Source organism: Megalobrama amblycephala, linkage group LG1 (assembly GCF_018812025.1).
Source record: "Megalobrama amblycephala isolate DHTTF-2021 linkage group LG1, ASM1881202v1, whole genome shotgun sequence".
NCBI lineage: Eukaryota > Metazoa > Chordata > Actinopteri > Cypriniformes > Xenocyprididae > Megalobrama > Megalobrama amblycephala.
Genome location: NC_063044.1, coordinates 49155024 through 49171636, shown reverse-complemented (window position 1 = coordinate 49171636; position 16613 = coordinate 49155024). Strand labels below are relative to the sequence as shown.

General features: G+C 35.8%; 1 protein-coding gene across 1 annotated transcript; it reads left to right on the top strand.

Annotated features, from left to right (window-relative positions):
• Positions 1-5654: 5654 nt before the first annotated feature.
• Positions 5655-15812, top strand: si:dkey-225f5.4. The gene is made up of 10 exons (XM_048198223.1): positions 5655-5784; positions 6412-6508; positions 7001-7124; positions 8987-9144; positions 9428-9484; positions 9608-9750; positions 10068-10233; positions 10952-11091; positions 11928-12090; positions 15327-15812. Exons 1-10 carry the CDS (start codon positions 5762-5764, stop codon positions 15390-15392), a joined length of 1137 nt encoding a protein of 378 aa, XP_048054180.1. The 5' UTR covers positions 5655-5761; the 3' UTR covers positions 15393-15812.
• Positions 15813-16613: the final 801 nt, after the last annotated feature.

The window sequence follows — 16613 nt, the reverse complement described above, 5'->3', positions numbered from 1 at the left end:
CTGAGAACAAAAGGTACCTTTTGGAAAAACGGGAGCCAAAAAAAAATATGTAAAACGAAAGCATACACATCTCTCAAATTTAAACCTGTAAATAATTTGTTCGATGGAACAATCTGGAAAAAAAAAAAAAAGTTGTTTGTATTTTTTTAGAATAAGATACTAATTGGATAAAGGATGGAAAGACTTTTAGCCGTTAAAGATGGATGGACACTGCCAGACCGCGTCCTTTTCAGGTTCCATTCAGACATCTACGAAGGGTTTGCCAGCATGTTCACTTTCAAATGAAAATTAGCCCAAGCTTTATTGACCCTCAAGCCATCCTATATGACTTTCTTCTTTCTGATGAACACAATCAGAGAAATATGAATAAATATCCTGACGCATCCAGGCTTTATAATGGCATTGAGCGAAACCAACGAGTATGAGCTGAAGAAACGTACTTCGTACAACATTCTTTGTACGTTGAATACGGAAGGAGGTCTGGCAGAAGCTAGACATTTTACTTCATAACTTGTTAAATATGGATATTTGTTGCACAAACGCATCGCTTCAGGAGGCTTTTATTAACCCCCAGAGCCGTGTGGAGTACGTTTATAAATGGATGGATGCACTTGAGCTTCAAACTCGTTGGCATCGTTCACTGCCATTATAAAGCTCGGATGCGTCAGGATATTTATTAATATTTCTCTGATTGTGTTCATCAGAAAGAAGAAAGTCATATAGGATGGCTTGAGGGTGAGTAAAGCTTAAGCTAATTTTCATTTGAAAGTGAACTAATCCTTTAACCGGTCAAGGTCTTTTATTTTGTTTTTTGTTTGTTTTTTACAAAAGCTTCCCTTTTTCACACTAGATGACAGTCTTCTGTTTTCTGCTTGAGGATTGAACTTGTCAATAACTCGTCTCAATGGAGACACAATACATACTGCTCTCCAGGCGGGAAAGAAGTGTCTGTCCCGTTCCAGCCCATAGATTTCTGTCAGACACCAAGACACACTCACACACTTCTGCTCTGTTCAGACTGCAGCAGCCCTTTTGCTTTTACCTTTTTGTTTTTATTTCTGACAGCAAGCTTTATTTGGACATGACATCTGGTTGAGAACTGTTTCATCAATAAAAGACAAAAAAAAAAAAAAAAAAATATGTGAGCGAGAATTATTAACATAACAGCAGATCTCCAACAACTAACATAGTTGACAAAAAAAACAAAAAAAAAAACAAAAAAAACAAAAAAAAAACGAAATAGTAGATATGTTATTGTAATTGCATTTTTATTATTTTGTATTTTTTATTATTTGGGTGAAAGGTATAAGCGATGAGAGGGAGATGCCCTGGACCGTTTCAATGGACAGGTGGACATTTTGTAAAGCTTTTAGATGTCACATTTGCCCCCTTCCTTTCAACCCGTGTACTTACCTTTCATCACTTTACACCACTCGCTACCTTCATCCGCTCGTTTTTGTTTTGCGTTAGTATCGATTCAAAAGAGTCATTAGCGAGCGACGTCATTTCAGTTCTGGAATAGAACGCCCTCTCTCACGCTGGCCTCGTTTGTGACCGTTTTCTCTGTTCAGTTCAGTCGTTGGATGTTGAGTTTCTTTGCAATTTTTTTCCTCATTCGTTTTTTTTTTTTTTTTCTCCCTCAAATTGTCTCCATTTGTTTAGTTTGGATTATAGCTAGGTTTCTCCTCGATCAGAGTTCTTTATGCACAGACACCTCTTACACTGCTACTAGTTCATTTGAAATACTAACAAATGATTCACTCTTCATGTAATACCTGTGCCAAACTGGGGTTCTCTTTGTGTTCTGTTGTTGTGCTCCAGAAAAAAAGGAACTAATTAAGACTGTACGCAGTCAGGAACGGATGCAGTGCTCTCTCTCTCTCTATATATATATATATATATATATATATAATATAATATTAGATACACAGTTCCCTGAGTACCGCAAGTCGACTTCCTGTTTGGCACTTGGAAATGTTGTTGTCTTCTCTCATTTTCATTTCGAAGTCCTCCACACGTTGTTAGTGGCGAGGGCTTGAACAAAAGCAGTAGAACCGTTTCGCTAGCATACTTGAGCTTCGAAAAAAGATAGTATGTTGTTTACTTATGCAAATCTGTGACGAGTCAAACGAATGGCTGTCGTTTGTCACACGGACTGTTAAGTGTCCACTGGGAAAAGTTGCATTGCAGTGCATAGATTTACACGTAGACCACAGGTTGAAGTGCAGCTTGGTTGGGTGTGATTATCATATCGACGTTGCATGCCACTGTTGTATCTCACCGTGCTAGTTTCTGGCCTCTCCTTTAGGAAAACATTTGGGTGCTACAAATGACGACTCAAACCTCACATAACTAGGAACGCTACCTCAAGACTTAGCCATAAGATTGTTTTTATCAAGCAGACGAGAGCGAAAGTGCATGTTACATTTTACTTTTGAGTTTTAATTTATTTTTAGCTTTTCATTTCTGTAGAGGTTTGGATAGAATACTACTCCAGCTTAGAGTTGGGACTCTTTGGAGGGTGAGGTGGCAGGACAGAAAAAAACGGATGTGTGGTGTGATGGTTAGCACGGGAGAGAGGAGGGACCTGTGAAATTCGGTTAGTGCACAATTAAGCTCAGCTAGGATTCTCCCCACATCATGGCACAAATGTTAATAGGCCAGCATTAGTAGAGTGACTGATATTAGCTGTGTAGACGAAACACACAATTGTGCCTGTTGCGCTATCTTCTCTGTGTCCTTTCCCACCTCGATGGCACCACACTACCTCCATGCCATGCAGCCTTGACCCAGAGTACAACCCTTCCTGTTTAGAAGCCCTTCACAAAACCGCTTCACTTTCTTTTTTTCTTTTTTCTTTTTTTTGCTGAAACTAGATTTAAATTGGCAATAAAAATGGCACATTCTGCCCGGAGCTTCATTCTGTCCTCCACCTGTAGTCCCATTTTATGACTTCACGGCCTGAATCGAAAGGCATGACACCTGTAACCATGTTTTTTTCTTCTTCTTTTTTTGTTGATCTACCTCTTAGAATAAAGACAAATGGATAGGACATGTCATAAATCAAAAAAAAAAAAAGGACACAAAAAATTTTTAAGCTTAATAAATCAATAATAATAATAATCATAATAATAATAAATGATTTGAGCAACTGGGTAGCAGCATCTCCATATTGTAGTCGATAGGAGTCTTTTACTTCCAAAGATGATTTTTCTTCAGATGTTTTTGAAATCGTTCAGGATGAATTTGGAAATGGAATAGACGTGTGGGAGGGGAAGTAACATAAAAATGTCAATTTCACTATCCAGTCTATTTTTTTTTTTTTTTTTTTTTTTTTTTTTTTTTTTCATTATTATTAAACTGACTTTATTTTTTAACTTACAAATTCTTCATCTTTCTATTTGATTTATATTTCTGATGGCTTTTTAAAAATTGACATAGGATTGTATTTCTTATGTTTGCAATAGAATCCGCTCTCTTTCTCTGTGAACCGCAACATAATAGTATCTTTCAGGCCACACAGAGCAGCATGATGTTGAAATCGTTTTCATTTTTTTGTGTTTCATTTCACCTGTAATGATGCAACAGGAGAGTGAAGGTCTGTTGAATTGAATAGGGCACATTTTAGGAGGATGAGACAGGAGGAAGGAGACCTTTATCAGACTACCTTTATTCCTTCACCCTTCTTACAGCAGGTGCCACAGACATTATCGGGACTTTCAGCCTCTCCTTGCCTGATTTTTTTTTTTTTTTTTTTCATTTTATTTTTTTTTTATTCTCATCCACAATTGTTTTGAACTCCTTGTAAAGAATACAGAGCATAGATATGAATGTGACAATAAAAGATGAGTAAACCGGTGTCCTCTTGTGTCTGGACTGGATTTGTGTGTGTTTGTGTTCGCTTGGGCACATCTAGCTTCATCTGTCATATTTTATAAAACACATACTGTTAGATATGTTAAAGCTGAACGGATTGAGGGTCGGTTTTGTCCATTAAACATTTAAATTACAGTATGACACTTAAATACCGAAGAACACAATACAAAATAGATATTTTACGATTTATGTTAAAAGATTAGTTCACTTTCAAATTAAATTTTCCTGATAATTTACTCACCCCCATGTCGTCCAAGATGTTCATGTCCTTCTTTATTCAGTTGAAAAGAAATGAGGGTTTTTGATGAAAACATTCCAGGATTATTCTCCTTATAGTGGACTTCAATGGACTCCAAACGGTTGAAGGTCAAAATTACAGTTTCAGTGCAGCTTCAAAGGGCTTTAAACGATACCAGACGAGGAATAAGGGTCTTATCTAGAGAAACCATCGGTCATTTTCCCAAAAAAATGTAAATGTATATGCTTTATAAAAAGCAATGGAAAAATGGAATTGGCGCCGCGTTCGTTCCGTAAGTAGAATATAGGGATGGTGTAGGACATAGAGCGCAAGCTTCTTGAAGAATACGAAAGTGCAGTTTTGGCGCAACCACTTGTTTATATAAAGCATATACCTTTACATTTTTTGGAAAATGGCCGATTTATCAGGAAAATTTTATTTGAAAGTGAACTAATCCTTTAATGCTAAGGTTGAGGTATAACATTGACAAATGCTTATCAAAAATATTTTCAAAACTTGGGTCATTTTTTACATTTGTTGTAACTAATCTCTGTCTCTGAAAGAGTCAAAGGTCCAAGTGCACAAATTTTCTCAGTGATTTTGTATATTGGTTTTAGGAAAATTTGACTGAATTCTGTCATCCGAACTGTCATATCATATGTATATATTTTTCGTAGTTGAGTAAATATTTTAACTTAATATAGACTGAAGGCAGATTTATACTGTAGGGTGAATAAGGGTATTTTTTTAGAAATCAGGGAAAATTGTGACATTTTAAAAATAATATTTGTTACATTTATTGCATTTTTAATCACTAACTTGAAGCACAAGGCTTTTTTTATTATTATTATTATTTTTTTTAAATAGGCCTAATTGTTTTACTGTATAAATGTTGCTGAAAATCCTAGTTTCCCACTATTGCCTGACAACTAGCCATGGTCTCCCATTTTAACCTGAAAAATTAGAATGTGTTGACATTAGAAAACTTATAGGCTAATATTCTTCATAACAATAATAATAACTTCTGAAAGTTTTGCAATTACTTGCAATGAAGACTTGAGCCTTGATCCAGGAATGAACAAACATTTGTTCTCCCCCAGTTTAATTGTGGAGTAGAATAAATTATAAATATTTAAAGACTTAATACAGAGGCTATATTTTTGCACAGCATTATAGTTGTCAAGTTTTATTTAGTTAAAATCATAATTAGCAACTGAAACAGAACTGTGCAACTTTCTTTATACTAAACGACAATGCCTTTGATGTACGTATTGATATACACATTAAAATTGTAGGTTATTCCTTTAAAAGTCTTTAAGTAAATAAATGGATGTAAAAGACGTAACTCAACCGAAGAAACGTTTTTTGTTGTTATTGATAATTAAAATTATGAATTGGATTATGTATAACTTACTGTACAAATAATAAAAAATAATAATTTAATGCTATAAATAGCCTATATTTTAAATACGCTAATGTATTGTTATTTGGCTGTAAATTCAAGTTATATATTCAAGTATGTCTTAAGGTTTAAGAAAAAAAAAATGTCTAAAGGTTTCATCATAGACACATGATTGGTTGACGTTTGTGACGCAGGCATCACAGTTTTGACCAATCAGCGTTAGGCGGGTAAGTTTCAAAACACAAATGGCGACGGAGAGAGTCGAAGCGTGAGTATTATCTAACAAACTATAAGGACAACGACTTTTATTACAACCTTTGTTATAATGTTTTATACTTTTAAAGTATGTGTGGTGAAAGTACAAAGCCCTGAAAATGTGTCATTTTAATTGTGGTTTTCAGTTATTTTTGTTAAACGATGTCCACTACCCTCTGACGCATATTTACTTCAATTTTAACCATTCAGAGTTTGGTTATAGATACAAACCACCCGTTCTCATAACTGTGTAACTCTTATCTTTATGTTTGTGACAGCGTAAATTCAACATGGCTATGACATGATTTGAAATACACTTGGGAAATTTCACAAGGTCGTTTGAGTTAAATAATTTCCTTAATTATGTAAAACAATAGACATGCACGTGAGTGTGACAGCCCTAAATGCATGTTCACTTCAGTTGATAAATTATTGTATATAACGTTAAAGGGATTGTTTTCATTTTGTTTTAAAGTAAGTAGAGTGAAGTTTCCTTTGTGATTTACTAATTCATGCATATCAGAGGGTTAACCAAAATGACCGAAAGATACTAAAACCCTTACATTTAAGTTACTCAGACTGGTATTTTACCACAGAAAATATGAATGAATAAACACTAAATAATTGTCTCTGCTTTCAGACTTCTGGAAAAGACTGACCCTTCCTCCTTGAAATCATGCAACACCACCGAACTGCAGGAAACAGGAGAGGGAGAAATTATGGCTCCTTATCTGATGGTAAAGTTTTATGTATAACTGCAGTTTATGATGACAACTTCCTTTTAAAAACTCACTACTATGAAACAACAAAATGGGATGATGTAATAAAATATAGATGTTTTAAAGTCAACATGAAATCAGTATAGACAGGTTTTTTTTATGGAATATTGCAGTATTTATTATAAATGATTTATCCATGCTCATCATTATTTTGTTAAATTCATGTGCACCTGTAATCTTCAATCAAAATAAATTCCTCTCCCTCTTACAACAACATCTCTTATTAAGTGTTTACTGGCATGAGGGCGGGACAAACTGTCACTCACATGAGATCGACCAATAGCAAAACCGCAACCATCCAATCAATTCCAGATGGACAAAATCAAGTCCCTCCCTAAATTTCTCTTCTTTAAGAAGCCACTTCACTCGTGCATGCGTCACAGTAGGGAAGAAAAGACTGTCACGTCTTGCGTTTCATGCTAACTTTAAGGTGTTTGTTTGTTTGTGTAGGACTGCAGGCGGAAACAGAAGCATATATTCAGGCAGCTGTGTGTGGTGGACGACATGATCAAGCTGCTGGCAGGTCTGGAGTCAGTGGATCAGCTTCTGAATGAGCCATGTCCTCAAAACCCAGGTAACACACACATTATTGTGGTACATGACTGTTAATTGTGGCTATGTTTGCAAAGCAGTGAAATGATGCCTTAAAGCAGTGGTTCCCAAACCTGTCCTGAAGGACCCCCAGCACTGCACATTTTGTGTGTCGCCCTTATCTGACACACCTACTTCAGGCCTTGCAGTCTCTACTAATGAGCTGATGAGTTGAGTCCGGTGTGTTAGATGAGAGACATCCAAAATGTGCAGTGCTGGGGGTCCTCCAGGACAGGTTTGGGCACCACTGCCTTATAGGATTAGTTCACTTCTGAATTCAAATTTACTCACCCCCATGTCATCCAAGATGTTCATGTCTTTCTTTCTTCAGCTGAAAAGAAATTGAGTGGGGTACAACGGGCGGAAGGTCCAAACTGCAGTTTCAGTGCAGCTTCAAAGGGCTTTAAATGATACCAGACGAGGAATAAGGGAAACGATCGTTCATTTTCTAAAAATAAAAATAAAAATGTATATACTTTTTAACCACAAATGCTCATCTTGAACTGCTCTGCGATCCACCATGCATGATGTAATCACGTTAGAAAGGTCATGCGTGAAGTAGGTTAAAGTACAGATCCAGTGTCTACACGGCGAACGTGCAAAGATTAAGCCAAACGCCCTTTACGATAAAAAGTAAAACAACAATATTGAACAATTTTGAAGTTGGAGGAGAAAATGAGGAGTTTTTCACCCTACCGCAGTACTTCTGCCTATGTCACATGTGACCTTTCTAACGCAATTACGTAATGTGTGGCGGATCACAGAGCAGTGCAAGACGAGCATTTGTGGTTAAAAGTATGTAAAAAATTTTTTAGAAAATGACATTGTTTTGCTAGATAAGAGATGCTTCCTCTTCTGGGATAGTGTAGAGCCCTTTTTTAAGCTGCACTGAAACTGCAGTTTGGACCTTCAACCCGTTGTACCCCACTGAAGTCCACTATATGGAGAAAAATCCTGGAATGTTTTCCTCAAAAACCTTCATTTCTTTTTCAGCTGAAGAAAGAAAGACATACATTTTTCATGTCTTTCTTTCTTCAGTCAAAAAAGAAATTAAGGTTCCTTGGATGTGTAGGGAAATTTTACAGTTAAAGACGCAAAGACCAAATATGATGAAGATCCAGAGTCAGAGTTTAAAAAAATAAATTTTACTGAAGAATAGTTTGCAGTTTCATCAGTAGTCTCACAGAGTTCGTAGGCCACTCTGCGTACATTCACATTTCCACAGCAATTATACTCTAACAGAGTCTACTAACTACATCATTACTTAGGTTAATTCTGAATGGCTAAGAAAAACAGACAAAATTAGTAATCTCCCACACATGGACAGATAGTAAGAAGCATATCTCTATCCATCATGATGCTGATGCTCGGACCCTGGATTTAGGTACAGGATGTTCTTCTAGATCGTTACAAGGCATCTGCAGGTCTCAAGCAGAATGCCAGTTGTCATTAGTACCAATACCAGACCTGCGCACATACACAGATACAAAGGATTCACATCTTCATTGCTGAAGTTGGCCCGGCTTTAACTATAACAGGAAATATATTCCCAAAACATTCTGATAAGTTATATTTTTCTCTCAGTGAGAGGTACAGGCAATATTCATCATTGTTCTCTAATGTTTGAAGATGAAAATAAATGCTTTAACATATGTTGAAGAAGTCATTCAAATAATTGAATATTTAGAAGGATAAATGTTGATTAATAAATTGATTATAAATCACTCAAAAGATATATATTGAAGCGGCAGTGGATTCCAGAATCCAACCCTTCAGATGACATGGCGGTGAGTAAATTATCAGCAAATTTTAATTCTGAACTAACCCATTAATTTGGGTGCACAGGTAATGAAGCTCGTTCTGCATGGAAGGCTTTAAAAGCAGAATATCAGGAGAGAGTTCAGGAGGTGGAAGGGCTGATCAATGCTGTCCAGGTACGCATGGAAGAGCTTCAGGGTAAACGGCAGAAACTGGAGACTCTACTGTCCACTCTGCAGATAAAGGTAGCCAGACTTTTCTTTTTTCTCTTTGTCTCTTTATTTTTTCAATACATGAAGAAAAATGGCTTTTTATCTACTTTATCAAACTAATCTGATTTATGTTATGCATTAATCTGATAAAAAGCGATTTTTATTATTTTGGCTGTTTATTGTGCTGCCCTTAATAAACTCCAACAATGATAACATGAGAGCACTTTTATGATGCAGTTTTATGCAGCTAAACATGGAGTTTCATACTTGCATTTTCATACAGTTGAATTGTACATGAAATCTTTTTCTCAATCAGAAGGAGGAGTGCAAACAAAAGGAGAGAATCACAGCTAAACAAAATCAGAGAGCTGAGGTAAGACCTCCACTCACTTTAGACTTCCTGTTTTTTTTAGACTTGCAGTAATTTTAACTTTTCTGTGGGACAAACTGGTTGAATCAAATTGTTTAAATTCTCATTTCTTTCTCTCACAAACAGAAACAAATCAGCTTTCAGTTAGAAGATTCCCTGCAGGCAGCCCAGAATGCCTTGAATGTGTGTGATTTGCATCTGTCTAAGCTTAAGGATGAGGTTGAAAAACAGCAGGCTCGAATTAGTGACTGGACACTATTAAGAGAAAGGTGAGTCTGTATATAAGAAAAGTTTGGGGTCAGTAAGATTTTTTTTGTTGTTGTTTTGGTTTTTAAAGAAATTAATATTTACCGTTATTCAGCAAGGATGCATTAAATTGATCTAAAAGGACAAAGACATTTACTGTATACTGTTAGGAAAGTTTTCTATTTCAAATAAATGTTCTTTTTAAATTCAGAATTCATCAAAGATTCTAAAGATTGTTAGATTGCTGTGACTGATTACGCTAAAGATTTTTTTTTCCTAAAACACTGTTGCTGCAAAAATCTTTCAACACGATAAACTCCCCTTTTTCTTTGTCTCTCAGCCTGCAAACCTTGGTCACAGCGACTCACAGAAATATGCAGTATAGGCTGCTCTCAGTCAGTCCCTCTGAGATGTGCCTTGAGCTCTTGCCTCGTGCTGCCGAAAAATCATTAGAACCGCTGCGTGTCTCCATCACCATGACAACCAGTGACGAATTTCATCTTCAGGTACTGTGTCTCAGCATAATATTTCCCTAAAGTGATGCTGAGAGCTGTGATAATGTGAAGTGAGTGATGATTTCAAGAGAGGAGCATGCTTCTTATAATAAAACATGTACATGCTCCCATACGTAGTGCTGCAGCTGAACATAATGTTTTTTGCAGTCTTGTTCTAGTTAATATAGCATCTTATACACACACACTCACACACACACACACACACATGTATATGTATATATATGTGTGTGTGTGTGTGTATGTACGTGTATATATATATATATATATATATATGTACATGTATATATGTGTGTGTGTGTATAAGTTTAAATTCAAATTCACTCACATCGTTATAATTATACTAAACTTTGTAATGCTGTAATGTAGTGCTGTTTTTTTTTTCTTTCTTTCTTGCTTTCTTTTCTTATGTACACTTCTAAAACTTAAAGAGTGTGGAAATGCTAAAACAATTTAGGGCTTTTTTTTCTGTATTTAATTACTGAAAAAAAAATTATCAGAAGAAAGATAAAATAAAATAAAAATTTACAATAAAAATTGTAAAACTTTTGAATGATAGTGTTTATATGATATGCAAATTATGACTAAATCTTTTTGTTTTTGTTAGTGCTAAGAGTTAATATTCCTCTAGATCTACATTTCTTTTAAGTTTTATTTGGTTTTCATTTTGTTTCATTACATTATTGTGAATGTACCTCTTTCCTGTCTGTAGGTGTTTCAGGGAACCGCTGGCCTGGTAGAGGAGGCGGTGAACGGTCCACTTAGGCAAGTAAGTGCCGCCCTTGTGGAGGTGATGGAGAGGTACATAAGTCAAGGAGAGATGCTGTCTGAGATTCAGGCTCTTCACTCCAGGTACATTTTCTTAAAGTATAATCATACATTCTTTGTAGAAGTGTTTCTTTAAAACTTATTTCTATTATTTTGTAAAGGTCTGTTGATATTAGATGCTGATAAAGAAAAAGGTTAAATAAAACCCAATGACATCACAGAACTCATCCTCAAAATGAAAATCTTTTTTCTGTAACTTGTGAAATGTTGTGACAGATGCATAGTCTATTCTTCATTCAGCATGTTTTGAGAATTAGCTCAAAATGTCCCAATACTGACGAACAGGCACTATTTGATCCTCCTGGTCCCCATCGACTTAAACTGGGTGCTCTCCTGTACGTTATCAAATGCATCAAGGAAGACTGATGCAGAGGCAGTTGTCATTAGATTTTGTGTCTTTGCCTTGAACAGACTTGCCTAGTGGCAGTTTTAATTTTGTTCTGGAGGCTGAACCCACGCTCTGCTGTCACACTGGAGCGCACTTGCCACCAACTGGACAGGGGTGGAGATTACAGTTACAAGTTACAATAGATCTCCCTCAGTGTCAAAATGATGGACGGCCTTCAGTTTTTTTCTGTCACATCTAAAAAACATTGTCAATGATGGAAAACATTCGGTTAACGTGACCTTTGCTCAGATTTATTATTACGATGGCCTAATATATCATTAAAGTAACCAGCAAGAATTTCACCTCCTCCTTTTATGGTTTTATTGGATCTCAGTTGCTGACGAATGTTTTAATTTAAGTTAACAACACTGGACCTCAGCATTACTACTTTACAGCAAAAAAGGGGAAACTTGTCTTACACAATGAATAATTTTACTCCCTGTATCTCATACAATTTTTCATGTTTCATCAGGTTTGCAATTGATTGGTGTCCTGCTGAAAAGCTTCTGATCTTTCTCAAGACTGCAACCACCGTATGTCACCTGAGGGTTGAGGAGGGTTACCCATCACATGGCCGAGCTACTCTCCTGTCTGTGAGAAAAGACGGCAATCTGTTTGATATCACCAATCTACAGGTAAGGAAGAATGAAAAGGTTTGGTTTCAATTCACTGATCCATGTTATTTTTTTTTATAATTGTGATGCAAAGCATCAAGATATGCAAATATCCATGTCATTGCTTTTTGCTGCATGGTTGATCTTCTGTTTCCGCCATATTCAAACTTCATAAATTTTGTGCCAAGTTCTTAGAATTGTACTGTGTTGTTCATGTTGGCTTGATATGGTTTTGAAAAACCATTGTGTTTTTCTGTTTGACCACCATGTAACCATCAAAATAAAATATAATTACATATTTTCCTTTAAAACACTTTAAAAAAAAAACTTTAAAACATCCATAATGCAAAATGATCTTACACACACACCCACACACACAGGAATAAATTAGTGAGACTACAAATATTGCTCCGTTATAATTTGTCAAATAAAATCAGCCAAAATGCACAATTACCACAAAAATGACGTGGTGACGCCAAAATGGAGAACAATGCACACCCGCTCTGAGAGAGAGAGAGAGAGAGAGAGAGAGAGAGATTAAAGGATGATACAATACAATTTAGCCAAAACTTCAGTACAAAAAAAAGTTATTTTTATTGTAATAATTATAATTTCATAATCTGTAGATATAAATCCAACTGGAAAAACTTATGAAAAGATGTCTTTCAATTAGTCAAATAGTAATAGGAAATAGTAGAGTTTAAAGTTATAATTGTTTATAGAGTAGAGTTTAAAGTTATAATTTTTTATTTTTAAAACTATGTTGTCCAACAGATGGCAAAAAATCTTAAAGGTGCCCTAGATTCAAAAGTTGAATTTATCTTGGCATAGTTAAATAACAAGAGTTCAGTACATGGAAATGACATACAGTGAGTCTCAAACTCCATTGTTTCCTCCTTCTTATATAAATCTCATTTGTTTAAAAGACCTCCGAAGAACAGGCGAATCTCAACATAACACTGACTGTTACGTAACAGTCGGGATCATTAATATGTACGGCCCGAATATTTGCATATGCCAGCTCATGTTCAAGGCATTACACAAGGGTAGGAAGTACTAACGTCTGCATCTGTGCACAGCTGAATCAACAGACTAGGTAAGCAAGCAAGAACAACAGCGAAAAATGGCAGATGGAGCAATAATAACTGACATGATCCATGATAACATGATATTTTTAGTGATATTTGTAAATTGTCTTTCTAAATGTTTCGTTAGCATGTTGCTAATGTAGGCTACTGTTGGTTAAAGTTACCATCGGTTATTTCTGTATTCACGGAGACAAGAGCCGTTGCTATTTTCATTTTTAAACACTTTAAACACTTCTGTATAATTCATAAACACAACTTCATTCTTTATAAATCTCTCCAACAGTGTGCAATGTTAGCTTTAGCCACGGAGCATACTATCAAACACATTCAGAATCAAATGTAAACATCCAAATAAATACTTTACTCACATGACCCGAAGCATGCATGCAGCATACATGACGAACATCTTGTAAAGATCCATTTAAGGGTTATATTAGCTGTGTGAACTTTGTAAATGCACTGTATTATAGAGTCGCGAGCTCGATGGGCAGGGAGCATGAGATGTAAAGGGCTAGCAGCCCCTGAATCGGTGCATAGTTAATGATGCCCCAAAATAGGCAGTTAAAAAAATGTATTTAAAAAAATCTAATGGGGTATTTTGAGCTGAAACTTCAGACACATTCAGGGGACACCTTAGACTTATGTTACATCTTATAAAAAAACGTTTGATGGCACCTTTAACACTAAACCATGGCGAATTGTCCATGTAGTCTCCATGAATGAAAGTTAGAAATGTGGGTCTTCTTTGAAGTGAATTTTACATAAATGCTTATTTTGAAAAAACACAAACCTATTTAAAAAAAAAAAAAAAAAAATTCATTTATTTATTTATATAAATTTAAAGCATGCCATAAATGTAGAGTAAAGCGGCACAAATGTATAGTAAAAACATTAATAAAGTAAGTAAAATTACATAAAAAAAAAAAAAACATTTTGTTACAAAATCACATTTTATATTCTGGGGTCAACAGACTCTGTGTACATCCCAAACGAATAGCATACAAGGGTTAAATATCATGAATTATTAATTCATAGATATCATTAGACTTTTGGGGAGTCGTACCATATGGCATTTTACAACCTGAACTAACCAATCATTTCCTAACTAAATAAGTATAAAATTACTCCAATCAATTTAATGTTTTTATGAATTTCATTAATGTTGTAGAATTTTATCATTGTTTTTTTTATTAAAGGTCCCGTTCTTCGTGATCCCATGTTTCAAACTTTAGTTAGTGTGTAATGTTGTTGTTAGAGTATAAATAAAATCTGTAAAATGTTAAAGCTCAAAGTTCAATGCCAAGCGAGATATTTTATTTAACAGAAGTCGCCTACATCGAACGGCCAGTTTGGACTACATCCCTCTACTTCCTTCTTTAATGACGTCACTAACAGTTTTTTGACTAACCTCCGCCCACAGGAATACACAAGAGTTGCGTTTGTAGAGTGTGTTTGTCACCATGTTGTCGAAACGCTGTTATTTTCATCCCGCAGTCCAATCACCGGGTCTGATTCCGGCTCAAATTGATAGGGTAAAATTAAAGACATGTTTACAATAACACTGAGCGCGTGCATCTCCACCTTATGGTAAGAGGCGTGACCTTTCCGGGCAAGGAGCGCTAAACTGCTGTCGAATCACAACACAGGAACCGCTGGCACAATCAGAACTCGTTACGTATTTCTGAAGGAGGGACTTCATAGAACAAGGAAGTCATCAGCCCGTTTTTATGACAGTGGAAACAGCCGTATACAGATAAGTAAATTATGTGAAAAATACTGTGTTTTTTTACACGCGAAACATGAACACGTTATATTGCACACTATAAACACAATCAAAGCTTCAAAAAAACACGAAAAACGGGACCTTTAATTTATTACAGTTTTATTATATCAGGACCGTTGTATCACCCTGACACTTTTGAGATATATATATATATCAAAATAAATTGATAGATCATTTGCTCATCATAGAAGAGATGGATTCAAGTTATTGTATGAATTGTACCAAGCGTGGTGACCCAGCATTTCCCGCAAGACAAGTAATTTGTAAATCCCCCAATATAAGAGGTCAAGATGTTACCAGCTCAGATCAACATGTAACATGTTGCAACGTGTTTTTGTATGTCATTTCTGAGTTCAGTTTGTTCATTCATAAGTGACTGTTTTCAGCCCCCAGAGCAGCATCCTGTCCTGACAGAGTGGCTTGAGTTTCTCTCCTCCAATCCGCACATCTGATGGCACACAATTTACTCCAGAGTCCGAAAGGAATATCTCCATCACGTATGTCATGTACTGAGTCAGAGTCTATTACATTACACCTACACCACCTGCATTGTACAGTTCTAGTTGTATTGTTGATATGTAAATGAATGTTTGTATTGTGTCTGTGTGTGTGTATTGTGAGTCAGTGCTTTCAGTCTTTATCTAACCAACCCAGACTGTCATTATTATACATTATAATTATTATTTGCATTGCTCTTCACCCATATCAAAGGATTTGGCAAATCAGCATTTAAATTTTTGGCTCATTACATGTTTTCAAGTAGAAAAGAGCTCTGCATTGTTCAGTCAGTAATTACAGGAGGTCACATGACTCGCAGCAGTATACTTTGTTTAAATGTCATGTTTCTGTAAATAAAATGAATCTAAAATGTATTTCATGGCATCTAGTTTTCACTTCACTCTTTTACTTTTACACTTCTACTTGTTTTTGAACACTAGAGGGCAGCACTTTCTAAAAGTAGCACCACATGCACATTCCATCCACTGTTGTCTGACATAACAGGTTAGGTAACAATTTAGACTCAAGTTTGTTCTTCTGTTGCCTGGATATTTAATCTTTTTTTTTTTTTTTTTAAACTACACAACAGTTTCACTTTTCAAGTGGCGTACATTTCCACCTCAGACACGAAAACCTCCCATCACGTTGGCTTCTGTCCTCCCCTGAGCTTGTTATGAAACAAGAGATCAAATTCACAATCATTTTTTTCTTCCCAGGGTTATTCTGATATACTCTACTTGGCCCTTGGAGCATGACTCCACTTTCTGTACTAGTTATCCGCCCTCTGGCACTGCTCAACAGGAGCTGCTCTCATTGGCCAAATAAGATGTGAGGTTTGTTTTGGATTTGGCCAATAGGGAGCTGTGAAACCGATTATGAGGGCACAATGACCCAGTTCTGTGTCCATGTGTGTGGAGATCACTCCACATATCCTCTGCTCATTCTGGTGTCTAATGAGAAGGGGCCTGGTATCTATGTTGTGCTTTGACAACTGTTTTTGTAGATCAGATTCCGTGTCTAACAGGGGAAAGTAAGACAGGTCTTAGCAAATAATGACTTTTGACTGAATTTTTCATAATCACCTTGGCTATATATATATATATGAAGAGTTTCGTTGCAAAACGAGAACTCGGTTTTTTTTTAATTTTTTCAAAAATCTTGTTTTTTGGTTGTGC